Source organism: Daktulosphaira vitifoliae, unplaced genomic scaffold, assembly GCF_025091365.1.
Source record: "Daktulosphaira vitifoliae isolate Bord-2020 unplaced genomic scaffold, ASM2509136v1 Scaffold_3, whole genome shotgun sequence".
Classification (NCBI taxonomy): domain Eukaryota; kingdom Metazoa; phylum Arthropoda; class Insecta; order Hemiptera; family Phylloxeridae; genus Daktulosphaira; species Daktulosphaira vitifoliae.
In genome coordinates this window covers 2,514,587-2,538,661 of record NW_026099574.1, presented here as the reverse complement: position 1 = coordinate 2,538,661, position 24,075 = coordinate 2,514,587, and the positions used below count along the sequence as shown (strand labels likewise).

At 25.8% G+C, this 24,075-nt stretch overlaps 3 protein-coding genes and 1 pseudogene across 5 annotated transcripts; all 4 read left to right on the top strand.

Moving 5' to 3' along the window:
• Window positions 1-1,556: 1,556 nt before the first annotated feature.
• On the top strand, window positions 1,557-5,360 carry LOC126900462 (ubiquitin-conjugating enzyme E2 H). 2 transcript variants are annotated; one of them, XM_050676180.1, is made up of 2 exons: window positions 1,557-1,704; window positions 3,872-5,360. In XM_050676180.1, the coding sequence occupies exon 2, from the start codon at window positions 3,895-3,897 to the stop codon at window positions 4,441-4,443; it is 549 nt and encodes a 182-aa protein (XP_050532137.1). In that variant the 5' UTR covers window positions 1,557-1,704; window positions 3,872-3,894; the 3' UTR covers window positions 4,444-5,360. The 2 variants fall into 2 exon arrangements, with proteins under 2 accessions (XP_050532137.1, XP_050532136.1); XM_050676179.1 differs by lacking the exon at window positions 1,557-1,704 and adding an exon at window positions 2,037-2,151.
• On the top strand, window positions 1,559-7,410 carry LOC126900461 (tRNA N(3)-methylcytidine methyltransferase METTL6). Its single transcript, XM_050676178.1, has 3 exons — window positions 1,559-1,704; window positions 5,877-6,544; window positions 6,612-7,410. The coding sequence occupies exons 2-3, from the start codon at window positions 5,877-5,879 to the stop codon at window positions 6,769-6,771; spliced, it is 828 nt and encodes a 275-aa protein (XP_050532135.1). The 5' UTR covers window positions 1,559-1,704; the 3' UTR covers window positions 6,772-7,410.
• A 3,116-nt stretch (window positions 7,411-10,526) lies between these two features.
• On the top strand, window positions 10,527-16,587 carry LOC126900993 (rab-like protein 6). 2 transcript variants are annotated; one of them, XM_050677075.1, is made up of 10 exons: window positions 10,527-11,048; window positions 11,107-11,213; window positions 11,272-11,519; window positions 11,782-11,922; window positions 11,983-12,183; window positions 12,371-12,591; window positions 12,663-12,843; window positions 14,181-14,268; window positions 14,886-15,035; window positions 16,324-16,587. In XM_050677075.1, exons 1-10 carry the CDS (start codon window positions 10,961-10,963, stop codon window positions 16,429-16,431), a joined length of 1,533 nt encoding a protein of 510 aa, XP_050533032.1. In that variant the 5' UTR covers window positions 10,527-10,960; the 3' UTR covers window positions 16,432-16,587. The 2 variants fall into 2 exon arrangements, with proteins under 2 accessions (XP_050533032.1, XP_050533031.1); XM_050677074.1 differs by having other exon boundaries at window positions 10,529-11,044.
• Window positions 16,588-16,691: 104 nt separating this feature from the next.
• On the top strand, window positions 16,692-18,289 carry LOC126900994 (uncharacterized; annotated as a pseudogene).
• Window positions 18,290-24,075: the final 5,786 nt, after the last annotated feature.

The following is a 24,075-nucleotide window of genomic DNA, read 5'->3' as shown; positions in this document are numbered from 1 at the left end:
AAATTAAAAAAGATTGTATTAGTTCTACTTTTCCTAATATTGAAATTTGTTTACGCATATATTTAAGTTTGATGATAAGTAATTGTACTGACGAGCGTTTATTCTCTTATTTGAAATTTTTAAAAAGCGATGTAAGAAATTCGATGACCCAGTCCAGGCTAAACTATTTATCTATCATGTGCATGGAATCTAATTTATTAAATGAAATAGATTTTAATGATTTGATTAACGACTTTTCGACTAAAAAATGTCGTAAAAAACTGTTTAATTGGAGTATATAATCAATTTTAGAAGGAATATCTATATATATGTGTGTATTATGTTTAATATAAAGTTTTATGTTTAAAATAAATTGATTTCATTTTGTTCAAGTATTCTTTTTAAAAAAAATATATTAAAAAAACTTAACGATTGTCTACAAAGAGGCCCCCCTTTTGCAGGAGGCCCTGGGCCCGGGCCCGATGTGCCCTGCCTTAAAGGCGGCCCTGTTTTCTATATGTGAATAGTGAGGCATTTATTAGGAGACTGGTTTTTCTCCGCTGAGTAAAACCGGACGTCCGCTTATCACAATAATAATAATAATAAAAAAAATCATAATAATACTCATACAATAAAGCACGCCGCAACAGAAGTAGCTAGGAAAAGTGACAGAATTATGGTCGTAAAATTGATATTCGAAGAAAAAGTGCTGAATGTAATAAGTACTTATGCACCACAAGTGGGATGTGATGAAATAGACAAGGAAGAATTTTGGAGAGAGATGGATGAGGTGATGCAAGGGGTACCTGGCAATGAAAAGGCGGTTATAGGTGAAGATATGAATGGACATGTAGGTAATGAGAGGAGAGGATATGAAAGAGTACATGGAGGATATGGTTTTAGTGGGAAGAATGAGGCTGGAGAAAGAATACTGGATTTCGCAGTATCGTATGATCTTGCTGTGGTTAATACTTATTTTAGAAAGAGGGAACATCGGGTATTGTGCTCATTTACATAATGATATTTTTGTAAAATTCTTATTTTAAATATCTAGCATATTGAGTAGTGATATTGTGATTAAATAGGTACAAAATTAAAATGATGAAATTAAGGAATTATAATAACTATATTCATAAATGCTTGAGTAATTTGATATCAATTATTTTTTAGTTATTTCGAGCTTAGTAATTTTTAAACTATTTTTAAATGTTTTTTAGACAGTGGTGTTTTAAATTTTGGGAGATTCGGGCTCGGTTTAAAATATATTTTTAATGGATTCGGCTCCTCTGAACACCTTTGCCTTACTATTTAGACCATTATTTTGAAAAACATTTTAATAAAAATATATTACAGTTATGATTGCCATTCAAATCGTTTATTGTTTAAATTACCGCGCTCATATGTTTTGCTCCAAGTGATCAGCTGATCACTATCAGATAAGGTTTATGCGCATGACTCGTTTACCTTTTCCTTTTTATTGTGCTCGCACAGATGTTCTAATGGATGTTTTACATTCAATATTATTGGCCCATTACCTTGTCAAAAGTAACTATTCTTACCTAATAATCAAAAGTTAAAACAATTATGTGTCGTGCCCTGTGACTCTCAGCGTTGGCGTTTTTATATTTTATTTATCGTTAAATTGCATTCCACAATTTGGAATTTTAAAACTTTAAAGTTAGATCAACTATTTTTTTGGGAACTCAACTATCTAGTTACGCTTCAGTAAGTAAGACGCAATATCGTTACAAACTCGTAATACACGTTATTTGACAAAAGATATATTCTAAACTAGTATTAGCTCATCTATAATACATTTTTAATTTTTACCCACTTTATAGAAATTTTAAACATTTTTTGGTACTATTAAAATCTTAAGAGGTAATAAAATAATAAANTTATAGAAATTTTAAACATTTTTTGGTACTATTAAAATCTTAAGAGGTAATAAAATAATAAAAGCATTATTATTGTTAATTTTTAAAAATTATTTTAAAAAATTATATATAATTTTTAAACCTTTTTTGAAATGTTTTATAAAGTTTTTTACATGTTATGCACTTTTAAAAAATTAACTTTTCTACAGTGTTATGATCAAATTTAATTAATCTTATTTTTTCAATATGTTTGAGATAAGGAAATTTAGTGGAAAATGTTCAATGTTTTCTATGAGTAGGTATATAAGAATAAACTATAATATTAATTATTAGAGGCATATAATGAAATTAACATGTATTTTTTTGTCCTTTGTTTAAATTTGGATATTATTTATAAATGATTAAATGCTGGTTGGTTATAAAAATTATTGGTTGCCTAGTGTTATAGAGTGAATTGTGTTAAACTCATTATTTTTGCTCTTATTGATTTTGATGTAATACTATAGTGAGATTTGGTTGAACATGTTTAATTATAAACTAATTTTATTAATGATAAATGGGTTGTGTTATTTGTTTTAATATTTCTAATTTTAGTGATTGCTTTATTTATTTTGATTATTACTCTTAATAATTGCATCAATTTAAGGTTTTTTATGAGTAATACATATTTAATTGGAATAAAAAATAGATAAATACCATTTATAATAAATAATTAAACTATTATTTTATAAAACCTTAATATTTTTAGATTTAAGTGGGAAGGAGAATGTAGTTGATAAATGCCGTGTGATAATAACAATAATTCTCCAGTATTCATTTAAAAAAGTGTTAGTTAAAAGATTTTAATTCATAAGCTATTAAGTCATAAGTTATAATTTATTTTACTATATACTATAGAAGATATTGTGTTAAGTGTAATTAAAGATCCTCAGTTGCACAACATAATGTTCAAGAGCCTTAAAGTAATAAGGAAATCTTCAACTTAAAAAATAACTTTTTATAATTTTGTATAACTCTATTAGTTATTCATTTCCAATTAAGATATAATAAATAAAAAGTTTTAGGATATCCCAAAATATAATTTTGCCTAATTTTCTTTGTTGTGTTCCACACAACACATCCTTTATAGGTGATTCATTTGTCATAAACCACTTTATAAAGATGTCAAAATTATTTTTCCAAATGATGACATACATAATTAACTAGTTTATAAATAATGATCTAATTAAGAAAATAACTAGCCGATAACTTTTAGGCTAATACTAGTCAATAATATTTTAACCAAGGAGGAGTAGAAGTGAAGCCGAGAAATATTTAGTTATAAAATAACATTCCCACCTCACCTCTAGTCTTATTTGAAATTGTTAAAAACTTCCAAAAGTTATTATCAAACAGTAATTTTCTTTATTTTTTATAAACAATTTTTTATTTTATCTAGTAGTTAATTTTGTATTTATGACTGAAAAATTGAGAAAAACATGTATATAGAAGAATCCAATAAAAAATATATCAAAATTATTTTTATTTTTTGATTAATTGATTGGTTCATAAAATACCCTCTTTTTTATCAAATAGTAATTGGTTATTATAAAAATGAACTTAATTTAATAATTACTTTTTTTTTAAATATAATTTAGTTAAAGTAACTTATTTTATAATATTTTATGAAATATCTCTTGGTGAAGCTCAATAAAAAAAAAAAAAAAGCATGTAAAAATCATATTATTAAATATTAAATATTGTAACCAAAAAAAAAAAATTAGTATTAATTTTCCCTAAGATCAAAATTTTTACTTTATGAAATAAATAAATAAACTTCAAGTTTCTAAAAAAATGTTTTAGTTCTGGTAGTTAACATTATTTAAAAAATATATTCATATTATTTAATACTATCATAATTTAAATTTAAATTTAATAATTTTGTTATTAATAACATAATAAAACACAAGGCAACCTAATATGTAAAACAATTTTATTACATGGGCAATTTAGTCGACGATTATACTATTTTTCAGTATATTTGGTTATCACATTTGCAATGTCTTCACCTAGTGCTGGTAAACGTCGTATGGACACAGATGTTATAAAGCTCATTGAAAGTAAACATGAAGTGACTCTTTTAAATGGTCTTAATGAGTTTTGTGTAAAATTGTATGGTCCACGTGGTACCCCATATGAAGGAGGTTTATGGAAAGTCCGAGTTCATTTACCTGAACATTATCCATTCAAATCTCCTTCTATTGGATTCATTAATAAGATCTATCATCCAAATATTGATGAAGTATCTGGAACTGTTTGTCTAGATGTCATTAACCAAGCTTGGACTGCTTTATACGATTTACTGAATATTTTTGAATCATTTTTACCTCAGTTGCTTGCATATCCAAATCCAATTGATCCTCTCAATGGTGATGCTGCAGCTTTATATTTGCACAAACCAGAACAGTATAAAAAACGAGTAGAAGAATATGTAAAGAAATATGCAACTGAAGATGCACTCAAAGATGATGGAAATGCTGGTTCAGATAGTGATGAATCTTCAATGTCAGAGTTCAGTGAAAGTGAAGCCCAAGATATGGAACTATAGCCATCATTTCTATAAAAAAAAAAAATGTATATATATTTATATATATATATATATATATATCTTTATATTAATTATTATGTATCCAGTTTTTTCATTTGTTTTCTTTAAATTACTTAAATTTTAGTTAATATTAGTTGGTTATTAATAGATTTCTTTTTATGTTGACCACATATTCACAATATTTGGAGAGTTAATTTTGTAGATACTTTATTTTTAAGGACAAGCAAATTAATTTGTGATATTGTAAAAAAAAAAAAATAATTATAATACATTAAACTCTTACCTATTATTGCTAAATAGATTAATTTTTCATAAAATTCAATTATATAATTTATAACTATCAGTACTATTTTTAGAAGTTGATAATTATAAATATTCTTTAAGTTACAAAATATTTCTAAAAATGATTAAATTTCTAAATATTTACATTAAAAATATTGTAATAGAACTAATACTTAATATTTTAATTTTATTATTGATTATTAATCATAAAAATAATTTGTCTATATTACCAATTCAGTCAGTTGTAGAAAAAAATCAAACAAAATATATACCTGTCTTAAGAAGTCTAGTGTAAAAATGTATAATTGTCAATATTATAAAAATATATGGGTCAAAAGTGCATGTTAATACAATATATTAAATTTTTAATTAAAAAAAAATTTGTGCCAGAATGGTGATAGTATACCATTTAGTTCTAAGATTCTGGAATTAAAATTAAATTTTAATTAAAAATTACATTAACTTGTAGTTAATGAAATTTAATATATGTATTTTTAACTTTTTTCGACCAATAAATTAATATATTTTTCTGTTATGGAGAATAGTTGAATAATTGTTGGTTGTATTGATTAATCTTAAGTCAGAACTTATATTTTTTGTGTTATTGTGTTTCAACATTTTTCACCTTTTTTTTTTATAAAAAGTTTCTTAAAGTAGCTAATTAAATAAAAATTAGGATATTATTGTATTGTGTTATTTTTTATCATTGGCAACCAAGAATTTTTTTATTTTTCACTTTTTAAAACTTTTAAAATACCTGATCTCAATACTTTGTAGGTTTATTTTGAAAATGTGTTCTTTCAAGTCCTAAATGTCAAAACAATTATTTTTAAATATCTTTTAAACTATAATATAAAGTACCTTAACCAAAACAATAGAAAGGTATTCAATTGAATTTTTAAGTTAACCTTATTATATTTATGAAGCCATTTTATGCACTAATTATGTTTTAAGAATCACTTGATTCAATATTTAGTATTAGTTTTCCTAAGTAGTAGAATTAAGTTAAGTTAAGTTTTGTTGTTAAACTAATACAAATATATAACTTTATACTATAATTTATCATAATAATTGTAGAAATTCATTTATATTTAGATGTATATAAATATATATATATATTATAAGTGACTTGATGTGCATGGAATTTTTAGATGGATGATAGTAGCAAAATAAATATTAGATACCAGGAGGAAACTGTTGAACCAGTGAAATTAAATGAAGAAGACCAAACCACACTAATTAAACAAAATTTACGAATAGTTTCAGAATTTAAAGCTCAAGAGTTAGATAGGCATGCCAAAAAATACTGGGATATTTTTTATAAACGTAATGGTGACAGATTTTTTAAAGATCGTCATTGGACAACTCGTGAATTTACAGATATAGCTAGATTAAATAATGATAAAAAACAAATACTAGAAATTGGATGCGGTGTAGGAAACTTTATATACCCATTACTTACTGATGGTCTAAATGCAGATTTTTATGCTTGTGATTTCTCACCTAGGGCAATTGAATGTCTTAAATCAAATCCATTTTACAATCCATCTATCATCAAAGCATTCACTTGTGATATTGTTAATGATAAATTGCAATCAGTGATACCTAAAAATAGTTTGGACATAGTCACTTCAATTTTTGTTTTATCCGCTATAAACCCTGACAATCATCAAAAAGTTGTTCAGAATATTCATGAAGTTTTGAAAAACGGTGGACGTGTATTGTTCAGGGATTATGGACTTCATGACATGACCCAACTAAGATTTAAACCTGGTCACAAAATTTCCGAGAACTTTTATATGCGCCAAGATGGTACTAGGTTAGTGTAAAAATGTTCAATACATTCAGTAATGTTAAAGATTATAATTTTTTTTTATTAATTTCAGATCATATTTTTTTTCTATTGATTATCTTCATAAACTCTTTACGGAAAATGGATTTAAAGAATTGTCAAATAAATATGTGTGTAAAAGAACCATAAACATAAAAGAAGAAATTGATGTCCCTAGGCGATTCATTCAAGCAACATTTTTCAAGCAATCATAACTCATAAGTTGATACCCTAATTTCTTTATTAATAAATGTGTTAAATTTTAATTAAGTTAGTTTAGACGTTTTATTTTAATAATAAACTCGTTTTTTTGAACAAAAAAAGTTGTGTACTATTATAATTTACATTAAGTATAAAAGAAAATATTAAATATTATGAATAAAAAAAATTTGAAAATAATAAATTTATAAAAAATATATTTTATAATTTTTTTTCGTAATTTCTTATATTATTTATATTAAAAATAAAATAAAAAGGGATATGTAATGCAGATATTGTAACCCAACCTACCCGTAATATCTGATATTCAACTAAAAATTATTTATTTTTTAATAATTGACCTTAATGATAAAAGTACTAATTTCTGAAAGAAAAACTTATTATTTTATATTACAGGCTAATGAATGACAAATAAAATGCTATCATTAGAAATTAATGAAAAGAATGTATTACCTTAAGACAATTATGACAATGATTTTTGGAAATAACATTTTATTTCTATTTTATAATGTATTGTCTTGATTTTTATTGGCACTTAATTTATTTTATTAGCTTATAGACATTGGTGTAAAAATTTTAAATAACTATGGCAATAAAGATTTATATAATAAAAAAAATTCTATATATGACTAACATTTTTGTTTTTTTGTTATTTCATCATCATCTATTATCATCACTTTGTTGTTGAAGCCACTCTTCTCTGTTTGACGCCAAATTCTTCAGTGAAACAAAAGACGCACAGTTCATGAGTTCCAGGATATTTTCAAAATATTGTTTCCTTGGCGTCCTTTTGATTTCTTCCCATTTATTTTTTCTTCGAAGATGTTGATTTTAAAGTCACTATGTCCTTGATGTGTCCAATTAAATTTATTTTTCTTGATTCAATCACGCTCATCAACTGTCTCTCGTAGTTCTTCTAGCAATTGCTCATTTCTTTTTTTGTCTATCCATATTGGCTTTGTCATTTTTCTCCATATCCATAACTCTAATGCTTCTGTATTTCTTGTCAATTGTCCATGTTTCACTGCCATATGAAAATACACTCTAGACAAATTTTAACGAATTAAGTTTTAACTAATCTTTATGTATGCCAATGCACATATGTTTATTGGTGAGTAGCTAATTCTTGTTTTGGAATGCTTGCTTTGCCAATTCTATTCTTTTTTTGATGTCTGTAGTTTATTTGTTATTGGAAGCTATGATACTTTAATAACGGACCTGTTGTAATCGTGTATTATTTATTGGTATATTAAGGTTTAGATCTGTGTGCATTTAAACAAAATGTTCACTCATAATTGATAAATCAAGAAATATATGTGAATAATAAATATCAAAAAAAATGTTTTTAACTTAATTATTATTTTAAGAGAAATCAAGTGGCTAAGTTAAATAAATCATTTTGTATGTTTTTTTTTGTTTACGGCCCATGGGCTGGTTGGTAGTATTCCTCTATTCTTTCCGCTTCTTTGCTTTACGCTTTAATTCGTAGTATATTTCACATCCCATATCCTTAACTATTTGACTTATATATTAGCTATCGGTTCTTCTTCCCTTTTATGGATCCCTCTATTATTCTACCTAGTAGATTGTTATGTCGTAGTGTATTTCCGATTAGTTTAGCTCTTCTAATCTACAAAGCTTTTAGGACACTTCTTTCTTCTTCTGCTCTTCAAAAAACTTCGTTTAATCGATCTTTTCCCCCCTTTTCTTGTGTGTCTGAATCTTCTTCCTCTCCGTATAAGTACTCCAGGTATTCTTTCTATCTTGTATGTAATCCCTTATTTATAAACAATTTTTTGTTATGGAATATTTATGGACATTTTTTCAAGGTTGAATGCCTAATTCCACATTTCATTAATTTTTTCATTTATTTTGGTTGCACTTAAAAAATTCATAATGAGGAAGTTTCAACTCTTCTTCCACTACCTATGCCTCTGTATCTTCTCTAAAAAGCATTTACTAGTTACTATTAGTTTCTAGGCGAGATTTAATGATTATATTTATGACTTTTGTTTGAGCGTTTTTGAAATAGAGAATTCGTTTAAAGAAAATTTCCTCCTGTTATTAGTGACTTTGCAATACTAACGATATAAGTAAAGATTTTTTTTTATCTTTTTTTCGATACGAGTACTTTTTGGTATCAATATTGTTATTCAATATTAGTTATGGATCGGTACTCGTGTAATCGGTCCAAAGTAACAAGTACATTGGAGGAATGACAAGGACCGATTACACTTGGTCGTTATACTATCGTTTGATTGGTACAAAAAACAATTGATCATCAAATGATTACAGTAGTTGCCAAAGAGTACTTGAATAGTTTTTGTTCGGGGGATTGTGTATCTACGACCTACAGTAACTCTATTTTGTAAACTGTTGACAAAGCCGTCCTCTTCTTATATCGTTGGAAAATTAATGCTGTCTCATGTTTTTATTAATAGTTGGTTTGCTAATAGTTAACTATTTAAATAAAAATAAATATACAAAAAAAAATTAAAGTACAGTATTTTTGTTGAATTTTTTAATTTATATTAAACATATTTTTAAATTAGTATTAATTGATATTTTACTTATTGAACTCTCTGCCATAAGTAAAACGCTTCGATGCGTATTTTACAAAAAAAATGGTATAATGATTCTGCGCTCTGCTAGTACTTTGATTTATGATAGGATTTTCAAAAAAGGTGGTTAAACGTTAAAAAATTATTTTATTTATTAACACTAAAAATTTTTTTTTGATCCAAGCATTATTCAAATAATTGATAGACCTATATATCATATCCACAAAAAATTACATTCTGTATAATACATTAAATAATCTATAGTTTAATTTCTTGTTGAACGATGTAGATGTTCATTTGCACAGCAAATGAACAAAACTCCAAAATCGGCCATTTTTACCGAAAATTGTATGACTTTTGACTTTAATGGATATTTATCATCTTAAAGTACATTAAATTTGATTGATTTGATGTAGGTTTTATGAGGTCAGGTTTTTTGAGCATTATGAAATATTTAAAAAAAAAATTAATTGGTATTAATTTCGTTTCAATAAAATTTTGTTGTTTTTATTGTTATTATTATTTTTTTTTTTGAGCTACACCCTAGTGTCAAATATATTAGAAATATTTTTTAGAGCTCTTATCGCTTTTATTGTTTTTAATTCTGACCTACATTTTATTATTTTAGTCCTAACTATGTAGTTGACGTTTAGGTATTCAAGTATGTTTATTTCCAGTTTTCGATTAAAGTAGTATACGAATATGTTGTTAATTTATATTTTATACGTACAATAGATAAGAAGACCAATGTAGTATGTATCATTTTTCGGTCGTATGTAATGTAAAAGTTAAGCATTTACAAAAGATTTGTGGACATTTCTTATTAATGATAATTATGTTTTAATTAATCATAGTGACAAAAATGAATGCATTTTAAAGTCTTTTTTACTAATGTGATATAATTTTGAAAAATCGCATATCACAAATAATTTATTAAAATAATTGTTTTAAAGAACTTTTTTTTAATAAATAATTTACTTTTTTTTTTTTTATCGTAAAATAAATATTTTTATAATTTACACGAATTTATGACAAATAGCTAAGTTAGGTTTATGTTTTATTTCTCAGTATATGTTAAATAAGAGGCAAGCATCATTAAATTCGATAATGTCAAATTAATGAAATCTTTTTAATAGGTATTAATACTAGTTAACATCGTTACTTCTTTTGATATTTTTATAAATCGATTTATAAATTTGATTCAATACCGAGTACAAGTATTGACAATTCTAAGGACATAACATCCCTATCAGTTGTTCTTCTTTGATTATATTACGTTATCATATAATAACGAGTTGCATTATCAAAATTTAAATTGCCACCAGAGCATAAACAAATAAAACATGATTTGATGTAAGCTTAATAGGTAGTCCTTATACAATAACTTAAATTAAAACAAGTTCTCACTTTTTTTAAATAATTAGAAGTGTTTACTTTGTATTGGTTTTTAATTGTAAATTAAAAATTTTATGAATCACTAGAAACTTAAGCACCTTTTTTTCAATAATTTAATAAAACTATATCTTATTTTGTTGGTCAAAATTTGAGATTTTTGACGGATATTACGTCTACTAAAAAATGTTATCAACATTAAAACGTTTTACTAGTAAAACAGAAAATAAAGATGCTACTATTCAATCTACAGGCCACCCCAAAGTTTTATCTCAAGATTTACAACGAAATTTTTCAAAAGGCATTCAATACAACTGTTGGTAAAAATGTAAACTATTTTTTTTTTATGTATCCTAAATTTTTGTTTTTATTATGCAGTAAAAATAGTAATTAAAGGTGATAGAAACGTAGGAAAAACCTGTCTATGGAATCGATTGCAAGGCAAACCTTTTATTGCCAACTATGAAGAAACTGATGAAATTCAAGTAAACTAGTAATATATATTGGTTTATTTTGAAAAAAAATTAGGTTGAATTTGTCTAGGTTGCCCATATTAAATGGAACTATAAGAATACTGAAGATGTTGTTAAAGTAGAAGTGTGGGATGTTGTTGATAAAGGAAAGAAACGTTCAATGTCATCAAAGCCAAGTGATATTCTGAAAACTGAACATACTAAAACCATGGTATCGCCAATTCAAGTTGAAAACACTCCAGCATTAGATGCTGAACTTGTTGATGTTTACAGATACACAAATGGAGTTCTATTAGTACTGGATATCACCAAAAGATGGTAAAATAATTAAATAAAATATTCATCGTAATCTTTTTATTGACAATCGAAGAATTTAGCTATATACATCTATTTACTATACTAATTTTAATTTTTTTTTTATCAAATATAAAAAAAAAGAATGTTAATTATGGAATGTGGATAAAAAAAAATTGAGCTATTTCATTAGAGACGATTTTAAAAACTAAAAATTTTGTTTGTTTATTTTAAATATTGGTTTTTATGTTAGAAGTAAATTTAATATTTTTATTTATTTTTTTAGGACACTAGATTATGTTTACAATGAACTACCTAAAATTCCAGATAATATTCCTATATTAGTATTAGGAAATCACTGTGATATGAATCATCATCGAAGTATTAATTCTGATGAAATTGTTTACTACCTTAATTCGTTACAAAGGTATTTAAATTTAAAATAGTATTTTAGGTTTTTAAATTCAGTTTAGTAATATTTTAATAGGGGTAGTTTTGTTCGCTATGCTGAGGCCTCCATGTCAAATGGATTTGGCCTTAAACTAATATATAAATGGATTGGTATATCATTCTTGCAACTGCAGCGTGAGAATATTATAAATCATTTAGAAACCAATGAACGAGAAACGAAAATAATGACTATGGAATTGGATGTTTATCAACAGAGTAATGAAGCTAATTATGATATGTAAGCTGATATAATTTTTTTTATAGAAATGTTTTGTTGTTTCATTATATTTGAAAAATTTCAGGCATTTATATATTTAATACAAAATGTCTTCAATTATTTTTTTTATTTTTCAAAAGTTTTTATTTCAAACAAAATTCTAAAGAATGAAAAATCAAATTTGTAATTTGTCTTAAATAATTTTTAGGTTTATTTCAAGGCTTTCAAATCAAAGAAGAACTGATGCAGAAAATAAATCTGTAACTCCAACATTACCATTACCGTTGTTAAATGCACCATCACCTAATACAAATAATAAAAAATCTTCAAAAGTTAATCAAAAGCAATTTCTTGATGATTTTAAGACTCAAAATATTTGTAAAAAAATATTTCCCTTAAATAAATTAGATGATCTCCAAAGTGTTATAAGTAAAATTAATACTTTGATTTTATGCTGATTAAGATTTAAAGAGAATTTTGTAGTATATTATCATTTTTAGAAGTAAATATAGAAGATACAAAGGAAGATTCGGTGATAAACAATCGAAAACAACATAATGATAGCAACAATTTAGATGATTTTGTACCAGATGATGTGTTGGATAAATCATTTTTAGATGATACAAGCCATGGTGATATTGTTATTAAAGGAAATAAAGAGATTGATTTAGATTCTGATAGGTATTTTTGATAAATTTTAGATTAGGAAAAATATTTGTTGATTAAGTAGGTTTTGAACCTTATTACAGTATTTTCTATTGATTATATTTTTAATTTTTGAACAATATTATAATCATAAATACTCCAGTACTAAGCACTAGTATGATTATGTTACTATATAACTATATTACTATTATGATATTAAAGTTTGTCACCTAGTTTACACATTTTTTTTATAGTCCAGTGATAGTATTTAACAAGTTAAAATTGAGAATTAAAATTTCCACTGAAGCCCCTTTATGAGAGACTGTTCATTATTTAATGAGATTACTATTATCAAATTATATTTGTTTAAATTTACTATTATAATATAATAGAGTAAAACAAATTTGTTTAAATTGATACATTAGCTTCAATGTATAGCTAGCTGAAAAGTTATTGGTTTTTTAATATTCCTATATGAAATTACTCTTGCTCCTACTAGATCAAAAAAATATTAAATGTAGATATTTTTAGTTTACACTTTGTATTTAAATAACTTTTGGAAAACTGGATGAATTATTGTAAATTTATCATTGATAAACTTCAAACATTTGCCTTGCTGACAACATGCTTTTTTTTTGAAAATAGGAACATTAACCAAAGTAACAATTATACTTATTTTATATATTTTTTCCTTTCAATTTTTGATAATGTTCCAAAAACCTACCTTACTAAAACCTAAATTAAACTTAAGCTAGTTCAATGTATTTTAAAATAAAAAAATTTAAATTATCCGAAAGCTCAATTTCTGTGATTTATTAGGTATTAAAGCCAAAAATCATACAACTTTTGGTAAAATAAGAAATTTTTAAGTGTTTTTGCTATAGTAATTTACTGTACTTTACTTTTTTTATATTTATAAATGGTGGGAATGGTGTGGCTAAGTCAATAACACTGCAGTTCTTGATTCACACTGTCTCAGGCTCATGACTTAGAACTTATCACTTTGGTTATAGACAGTTCCATATGATGAGCGAGAGATTAGTTTAATAATTTTAGTCGTCATCTCTCTCTCTCTAGCACTTTCCTCAGAATATTCATATTTTAAGAAACCTCTTTGGGAGGCTAATATGACCCATGACAGGACATGTAAAAAATAAATAAATTATTATTTAATTAGTAATGTAACTAGATATAAATTAAAACTATGAACATGTTAAAAAAAAAACATACATGTTTTATTCAGTTAAAATAAGAACTTAAAGAAAATCAAGCTAATTTAATTGAGGATTGAGTTTAAAAAATTTGATTTAATTCACATTACTAATTTAATTTTCAATCTTGCAAACACATTATTAAGTTATTTAAATTTTCAGTGATGATAATTCTGGAAATCCCATGGTAACATGTTATCAAGCTGATATTGATCCAGATGATATTTTGCCCGGCATATCAGACATTAAGGTTAATTTTTACTATTATACATTTTGTTATGCTTTCACCTTTAGAATATTATTTTAAAATAAAAAAAAACTTAGTTTTTCGATTTTAATAATTTGCCAATTGAGTTTACAGCATTATTTTTTTTTAATGAGTTTATATTTTTAAAAACAGTAAAATATATCCTAACCGGATTCAAACTATGCGTGTAGAATTTAAAGAAAAACTCCATACTCTACATAACTTCAATTAAAGCCTTCTAATCAAATATAAGAGAAAATAATACATTTCTTAAAAGTGTTAAAATTATGTTACTTAATTTCTAAATTCATCCTTCTTTATCTTGTTAAAAGTATAAGCAAATGATCTAAATTTCAAAAACTTTAGAAATATTAAAAAAAATTTAAGTCTCACGAAAAAAAAATTATTTTTATGACAAATTTTAGCAATATTTATTCTACGTATTTTCAAAAAAAAAAATTTTAGGATCATCACCTTGGACAAGAAAATAAAAGTAAACTGAAAATTTCTCTCTAATGCTAATATTACCTTGGTAAAGGTTGTCTAAAGTAGCAATAAAAATCTTTTATATGTTCTTTTTAAAAAAAAAGTTGGTTTTAATTATTTTTTTTAACTTGTAGATTGATAAAAATATAAGTAAATATGATACTTTGAAGGATTCTGAAAAATGGTCTTCTATCCAAAATACTATGAGACCAAGACCAGAAGGAGGGGAAGATAAATTAACATCATCAAATGACTGTTATAACTCATTGAATACAGAAAACCAAGTAAAATACTTACTATAAAATAAAATAAAATATTTCATAACTAAATTTTTTAAAAATGATATTGACTAATTTTATGTTTATAGTGGAAAACAATTTTTAATCCACTGGAATTTTATTTTGATATATTATCACTTAAATTATACTTTTTTAATTATTTCAAAATTAAACTATAAATATTAAATTATAAGAGGTGTTTAATAAAGAATTGAAATAAATGTTATCTACTTAGATTTGTGTAAAACAATATTTGTTTAACTCTTTAATAAGTGAATCTAAAACTAGACACCATAGCAAGGGAGATAAAACCTCTCCTTGTGGACATACCTGTTTAATACTCTAGATTACTTAAGTTTCATTGAGCTATCCCAAAATGGAGTGTTCCTTAAGCATAGTTTCTACTCTTTAAATAATAAGGGGTTCTATTCGATGCTGTTGGGTAGATTCACATATAGCATCATAAGATGTATTATCAAAAGCCTCTTTAATATGCCTACTGCATAGATTTTATTCTGTATAGCTTTCCCCGCTTTAGTGTTTAAATTATATAAAGCTGTATCAGTAGGTTTTTCTGTATAGTCTGCATGTTGGTTCTTATGTAGAGGGTTCTCTTTTAGAAGCCCCTTTTTTATATACTTATTAATAAGTTTCTCCATAGTCTTAAAAAGAAATGAAGTGAGACTTATTGGTTTGTAGGATTTTGATTCATAGTAGTTAGCACGGTTAGGTTTAGATATAAACACCACCCTGACCTTTCGGGTTGATAACCGTAGGCTAGGAATGCTCTAAATATGTTGTAGAGATGGGGATGATTAGATCTAGCCTCTCTTGTAGAAGCACAGGAAATATTTTATTATAGCTTACAGCCTTAAAACTGCTTAAAGTATTTAATGCCCATCTTATACCATATATATTTTACTGTTAAGTAAAACATTTATAATTTATGCTGATGCAGTATTACAAAATAGAAAGTTATTATGTGAATTAGTAAATTATATGATTTAGTAATAAACCACTCTTGATATACACTAAATTTCAATACTATACTAATTTAATTGTTTATCTAAAACTTTTAAAAATTGAGTTGTGACGTTTTTGAAATCATCAATTAAAATGTTTTTTATGTATTAAAATCAATATCCTTTTAGGGCCTAATATTTTCGCTTTAATTAAATTTGACAAGATTGCAGGACAATTATTTATTTAATTTAATTTCAAACACAAAATTTTGCATTATATCGGAGTTTAGTTAAGAAAAAATTACTTATTTTAATTACTATTTTATTTATAGAGCAAAGAAAAAAAAATCAAACTAAAGGGAGAGAAACGCAAAAAAAAAAGGGAAAGTTTAAAATCAGACAGTGATAATTTGGAACAATTTCTTAGGGATGTATCTTAAGTTCAAATATATATTTAAAATTTGTTATTGTCATTATATTATTATTGTTGTTTGATAATTTATATTTAAATTTATTAATTTTGATCTTTATTAGTATTTTATATTTTGCTTTTTGTTAATTTATATATTTTATTTATTAAATTTTAGTTGAACATATTTATATTTGTATTTTAATTATATCAGTATTTTTAAAAATATTGGCTCATACAAACTAAACTTTTCATTCTATATCTAACGACTTTGACGAGTGGATTTTTTTTTTGTGTGCTGTGTTTTAAAATGTCAAATTAAAACAGATACCAATGTCTGGTATAGTAAATTTTATTTCGGCATTCGAGCCAGAGCTGGAGCCGTTTAAAAATTATTTAGACCGATTAGAAGTACAGTAGACCGTGTTAAAAGTCAAAGAGGCAAATAAGGCAATTTATTTAATTGCATATATTGGTCCTGAAACGTATAATCATTTGAAAGTAACTTGTTTGCCGGACGAACCGGATGATAAAGTCTATGATGAATTAATCACTATCCTTGAAGGAATTTTCTCTCCGCGTCGATTAGTAGTGAGTGAACGATTTAAATTTAATCAACGTGTTCAACGGGCAGATGAATCTATCCAAGAATTCATCGATAGTTTAAAAAATTTAGCAAACTTTTGCGAATTCGACACCTTTTTAGACGACGCGTTGCGGGATCGTCTTATTGTTGATCTGAAGGATGAATCAATACAACGCAAATTGCTTGGTGAGAAGACTTTAAAGTTTGAAAAAGCATGTGAAATAGCCTTAAATTCCGAATTAGTCGGTAATATAATTAGCCAAATAAACCAGTGTTATTCGCAAATTAATGTGGTTACTAAATCGTACGTGGAATTCAAGAAAAACATAAATAATCCTACGGCGGTGTTTAATAAAAATATAAACAAGTTCCAAGGGAAAAATAGTAAATATAGTAGTCGAAGTGGTCCATCAAATCAAAATTACGCCAGGGATCAGTCGCAGAATCAATCATATCAAAGTGACGGTCAGTCAGTCAGGCAGTGTTTTCTGTATGGGAGAATCATGATCATTGTACGTGTCGTCCAGCAAAAGAGTGGAAATGTTTTGCATGTGGGGCCTTGGGTCATACCTCAAATTCAAAAATTTTTAAAGTCAAAACAAAGGGTAAATGTATTAATTTTATTGAATCCGGTGGCCGATATTAATAATGTAAATGTAAATTCTCTGAGCTGTGAGTCTTTAATGATAAATATTAAAATTAATGGGGTTTTATTAAATTTTGAAATAGATAGTAGGGCGTCTGTTACTATTATTCCAAAAAAAGTGTTTATGCAAAAGTTAAAAAATAAAATATGTCTGGAGTAGAAACCGATACATATACATTATCCTGATTGGAGGAAAATGTTCATTAGTGTAACGAGAGAGGTGAATCAAGGAGAAAATCAGTTACTTATAAGCAAAATAGAGGATAAAAATAAAATTGTTGATGAAATTAAAATGAATTTTCCGTATGTCATTTCTAATAATAATAATTTGGATGATAGTATTATTGGGTATGAAGTAAATTTAACTTTAAAAGATAACTGTATTCCAAGATTTCATAGAGCATATCAATTACCATATGCACTTAGATCAAAAGTAGAAGATGAATTAAGCCGCTTAGAACGCAAAAATATCATTTCTAAAGTAGTAAGTAGTGAGTAGGCATCACCTATAGTAGTAGTACCAAAAAATAATGGTAAGATTCGTATTTGTGTTAATTTTAAGATTACTGTAAATCCAGCTTTAAGAGTGGACCAACACCCACTTCCTAGAGTTGATAAGGTATTCAATGAGCTATGTAATTGTAAAGTATTTACTGTGATGGATCCATCTGATGCTTATTTGCAGCTAAAAGTTGCACCTAGTACTCGCGCGATGCTAACGATTAACACGCATAAAGGCCTGTATCAATATAATAGGTTATGCTATGGTATTGCGTCAACACCGGCTAAATTTCAAGCAACAATGGAACATTTTTTGTTAGATATTCCTAATGTACAAGTATATTTGGACGATATCATTATTGGTGGTAATAATGAACAAAATTGTCGTGAAACGGTAAATAAAGTATTTCAGCGGTTAAATGCACATAGAGTAATAGTTAATTATAGTAAATGTCAATGGTATTGTACTAGTGTGGAATTTTTAGGTCATATTATTGACGTAGATGGTATTCACCCAGATAAAAATTAATTAGATACAATAATGAACGCACCTAAACCTAGTGATCTAACGCAATTAAAATCTTTTTTAGGGTTAATAAATTATTATAATAAGTTTATTCCAATGTCCTCAACTTTGTTAGCTCCGTTATATGAATTGACAAAAATTAATACTAGTTGAGAATGGTCAACAGAATGCGAAGAAGCATTTCACCAGGCTAAAGAAGTTTTTTGTAATAGTTAGTTGTTAGTTCCATTTAACCCAAAGTTTCCCTTAGTTTTAACCACCGATAGTAGTAGTTATGGAGTTGGTGCAGTAATTAGTCACATAATCTATAATGAGAAGAAACCGATAGCGTTTGCGTCGAGCACGCTATCCAAAAGTCAAAAAATTTTTTCACAAATTGAACGTGAAACGCTAGTAATAATTTTTGGCGTAAAAAAGTTTTATAAATATTTGTTTGGTTTAGATTTTATTTTGGTAACTGATCATCAACCATTAAAAACAATTTTTAAACCATCAAAAAATATCCAGGTAGTATCAACATCAAGGTTACAACGATGGGCAATATTTTTATTTAGTTATCGATATATAATACAATATAAAAGAAGTGCACAGATCAGTCATGCAGATGCGTTATCCAGGTTACCAGTATCAGATGAAATTGAAGTGGAATCCGAAAATTTATCTTTTTGGAAGAATTGTTACTATCATATAAAAAAGTTGGCAAGGAAACAAAAAATGATGAGGTATTAAAAAAAGTATGTAATTATATTGTTTCAGGTTAGCCAGCAAAAATAAAAGATCAAGTTCTTCTACCGTATTTTCGTCGACGGAATGAGTTATCGGTCGAGGGTCATCCTGGTATAGTACGCACGAAAATGTTGGCTAGATCACATGTGTGGTGGAATACATTATGTAATGATATAGAACGTTTTAGTAAAGAGTGTAGAGAATGTAAAATAAATCAGAACGATAAAGCTAAAAATGATAAGATATATGTTAGTTGGCCAAAGTAGATTTAAACCCAACCAATCACTCTTTAAAACTAATTAAACAACTTTTTAAAAGTAATTTTTAATATATCATTCAATTTAACAGTTTTATGTATTTATTAAATTCACAATTTTGTAAACAATTATTTATATTTTTAAATTTTAAATTAATAGTTATTACAGTGCATAACCGATGAAATTATTATTAATTACTTTATATATAATATTAAATAAATATAAACANAAATTATTATTAATTACTTTATATATAATATTAAATAAATATAAACAAAAAATTTAAAACTTCTATTAAATATAATGAACATTTTATCATAATATGTACATTTTATAAATGCTATTATTTTATTCACTAATGAGCGATAAATAACAACTCAACCAGGCGGTCTATTAATATCAATAATTATAATATATTTGAGTGACAAATTCAAACAACCGTTTTCATCAGACGGAACAAATATTTTCAAAGCGGCGATAAAATCCAAAAATATATATATTAAAATATATATAAAGTTTATAGACAAACTGGCAACGTTGCTTTCATAGGTTTGTATAATTAAAAGGGACAGATTTTTGAAATCATTCCTAACATTTATGAATATCATACAATGTTCTGTCCCTTTTAATTAAACAGACTTATGAAAGCAACGTTGCCAGTTAGCTTATGAACTTATTTCAAACCCACGGGACACGAAAGAACACAACTGAGTAAAAGATAGATTTCCTTCTATCTTAACATTTGGCCGCTAAGTCACGTACTTACATGCAATATGTTATTTTACTATACATTTATGACACTTTAATTTTATTCATCAGATTATTTGAATTTTCGCTCTTACTACTTGCCTCAATTGTCTTCAGTATTTATCAGTGTTAGGAAAGTTCCTTTTTAAATGGAACTCGTTCCGTTCCCCGTTCATTTTCTAAAATATGAACTCGTTCCAGATCCTAGTTCTTTATATTAAGAAGGAACTTGTTCCAGATCCAGTTCCTCCAAAATAAGAACTCGTTCCACTCTTCGTTCCTTTTATGTAACCAAGTTATTTAAAAAATTGTTTTTATTTTTATTATGAATTTTTAGATTATATGGCATATTTAAATCAAAAGGCATAAATAAATATGTTTAATAATGTTTTATAACTAGTAACTACACAAAAACAATTACATCATTCTGTAATAAAAATGTATAACTGTACTACTGATCTTTTAAATCAGAATATAAATAACTACTATAATAATTAAAATGCTACACATTACAGATGTAGTTTTAAATATTATAACATTGTAATAATGCATATTTCTTATTATTAGACTTATAGCTGTCAACTGTAAAAAATTTGTACAGTTAACAACTATTTACACTATTTACAACTACTTATTTACAGTTTTACTATTTAATAGTATTATATTAAAAGTATTTTTAGTATTTAACACACACATTAATTACAAATTTGAGAATTATTAGTCCTATTAAAACAAAACAAAATTTTCATTTTATATACCAAATTTGTTTTATTTTAATAGAACTAATTTTTCAAAAAGTGAATCACTCAATTTATGGCGTTTTTGTGTCATCACATTGAAACCTGTCGAAAACAGTCGCTCAACAGGAGCACTAGATGGAAGGGGTGTGTTAAATTCTAAAAATACTTTTAATATTGCAGGGTACAATAGTAACACAGTCAAGTCTTTCGACTGGCATTTTAAGAATAATTCTAACTCTTCAATACGAGAACTTGAAGTTGTATTTTTCTCTACTGGTAAACATATATTAAATATTTACTGTATACCTACATGTGATAATAACTCTATTTATAGTCAATTGATTCATTTAAACATCCTACGATCTCGGTTGGGTATATAGGGGACTTCCATTGTCAAAAGTCAACTAAAAATACCTTAATATTTTAATGTCTAGATACGAAGAAAACTACACTTAAACATGTTTATAAAAATTTTTAGGAACTGTAATTTCCGTTCACGTTCCTTAAAAAATGGAATTTGTTCATTTTCCTCGTTCCTTTATTTTAAAAGGAAGCAGTTCCTAGCATCGTTACTTCAAAAAGAACTCGTTCCAGGAATCCGTTCCTTTTGGAACTAGTTCCTTCTCAACACTGGTATTTATATTCACCAACATCAGTCCATCGAATTAAATAATCAATGAATTAGTTGTCAATTACTTGTGTAGTTTTCAATTTATTGCTATAAAATTTCTCTTTTGCAGCATATTAGTTATTGGATTTCATCATTACATATTTTCGGTCGCGAACTTTTACTAGCCTGAGAATAAATTTGTTAATAAATTACTTAATACTGGTCCAAAATTTGTTATCGAACTGTCTACTTAATTAAATAATTGTTTATATTATAAGCTATTTATAAATTTAAGTTTCAAATATTTTACTCTACAATTGTTCTCTTATAGTATATTAATCTAATGAAAAATCTATCATTATTTAATGCTAATTAAACAACATTTTAAAAACAATAATTAATATTTCGTGCAATTTTTATGTAACAGTTGTATACATTTTTTTAAGTTCATAATTTTGTAAACAATTATTTATACATTTTAATTTTAAATTAAAAGTTATTACAGTGCATTGCCGATTTAATAAATATAAATTAAAACAGATATTAGTCTCAAATACAATGTAAATAAAAAATTTTTAACTTTTATATCAAATATAAGAAAAATTTTTCCTAAAAAAAAAAATGACTTTAGTATAGTAAAAATGGTGCTTGAATAATTTGTACCGAAAATTGTAAAGCCGACATCATAAACAACATACATTTTATAAATTATATTAATTTACTTTACTAATGAGCGATAAATATCAACTCAACCAGACGGTCTATTAATAGCAATAATTATAGTATATTTGAGTGACAAATTCAAACAACCTTTTTCATCAGACGGAATAATATTTTCAAAGTGGCGACAAATTCAAATAAAATGTAAATTATTAAGCAAACTGGTAACGTGTGAAATGCATAAGGCTTAAGAATGATTTCAACGCTCTGTCCTATTTAATTAGACAAACTCATTGAAACAACGTTGTCAGTTTGCTTATGAACTTATTTCTAATCAGCGGAACAGGAAAAAACACAATTGACTGACTATTGAGTGAGATAGGATTTTTTCAATCTTTTCATTTGGCCGCGCGAGTCAAATTTTCTCATGAAGTATATTAACTGTATTAAACATTTATGATTCTTCAATTATATACATTATGATATATCAATTCAATGGACAGATATTTAAGAAATTTAATACTGAAGTCAATAGTTTAGGTGTTCATAAGCAAACTGGCAACATGTATTCATAACTATTAAGAACGTTTTTAATGTTTTGTCCTTTTAGATTTATGAATGCAGCGTTGCCAGTTTGTTTTTGATCTTATTGCTATACTACAGGCCACTCAACTGAGTGACTATAAGACAGGATCCTTCTATCTTAATATTTGACCGCCATCTTGCGTTCTCTCATACAGTGCATTAATTGTACTTTATAATACTTTGTTCGACCGGTTATTTGAATTGTTGTTCTTACATTTTACCTTGATAGACTTCAGTATTAATTTTTTGTTTAATATCTGTTAATCGAATTTATTAAATAATCAATGAATTTGTCGCCAATTTGTTGTGTAGTTTTCAAATTTATTGCTCTAATATATTATTTTGAAGTATGACAATTTTTATCATTTAACATTATTTCACAACCGCACATTTTCACCTGTCATAAATAAAAACATGCTAATTTCAGAAATACTGGTAAAAAGTTGTTATCGACTAGTCATTTTCTCAATTAGATTATTTTCCATTTTATAAGCTAGTTCAATATATTTATTAAAAAAAAAATAAAGGTGAACTTAAAAAGTATTTAACCATTACTCAAAAAAAAAAAACATTTTTTAGATTATTATTATTTTAGGATAAATTTAGTAGTCAATGATAAATCAATTAATCTGCCAATACTAATACAATATCCTTAAGCAATTTTACATTATTTTAGTATATTTACACGATTTTTACTTTAAATTTTTATAAATTTATTAAGTTTCAAACTTTGTAAAAAATAATCAATATTTTTAAATTTTAATTAAAAATTAAAAAAAAAAACCCAGCACAGGGGGGTCGCGGCACAGTGGTGACGTGGCATAGATGGATCAAGTATAATGATATCTGACAGTGATTAAAATCACTATAAAAAAAAAACGCTTCGATGCAAATCTTTAGATAGTGTTTAATTTTAAAAAATTGATGGATTATTCCAAAAGCTACATGATCTGCTAGTTCATTATTAATATCCTAATTAAGATAAAGTATGTCGAATGAAAAAGGGATTATTAAAAAATATTATTTCTTATAAAAAAATAATGTTGATCCATACACTTTTAAATATGTCATAGCATTATAAAGTTAAAAAT

Coding starts and splice junctions, on each gene's coding strand:
- LOC126900462 (XM_050676179.1), top strand. CDS start 2,103: ATGTTTGAGATAAGGAAATTTAGTGGAAAATGTTCAATGTTTTCTATG. Junction 2,152..3,871: donor ATGTTCAATGTTTTCTATGA/GTAGGTATATAA, acceptor ACTATTTTTCAG/TATATTTGGTTATCACATTT.
- LOC126900993 (XM_050677074.1), top strand. CDS start 10,915: ATGTTATCAACATTAAAACGTTTTACTAGTAAAACAGAAAATAAAGAT. Junction 12,184..12,370: donor AATGAAGCTAATTATGATAT/GTAAGCTGATAT, acceptor AATAATTTTTAG/GTTTATTTCAAGGCTTTCAA. Junction 12,844..14,180: donor ATTGATTTAGATTCTGATAG/GTATTTTTGATA, acceptor TTAAATTTTCAG/TGATGATAATTCTGGAAATC.
- LOC126900461 (XM_050676178.1), top strand. CDS start 5,877: ATGGATGATAGTAGCAAAATAAATATTAGATACCAGGAGGAAACTGTT. Junction 6,545..6,611: donor ATGCGCCAAGATGGTACTAG/GTTAGTGTAAAA, acceptor TATTAATTTCAG/ATCATATTTTTTTTCTATTG.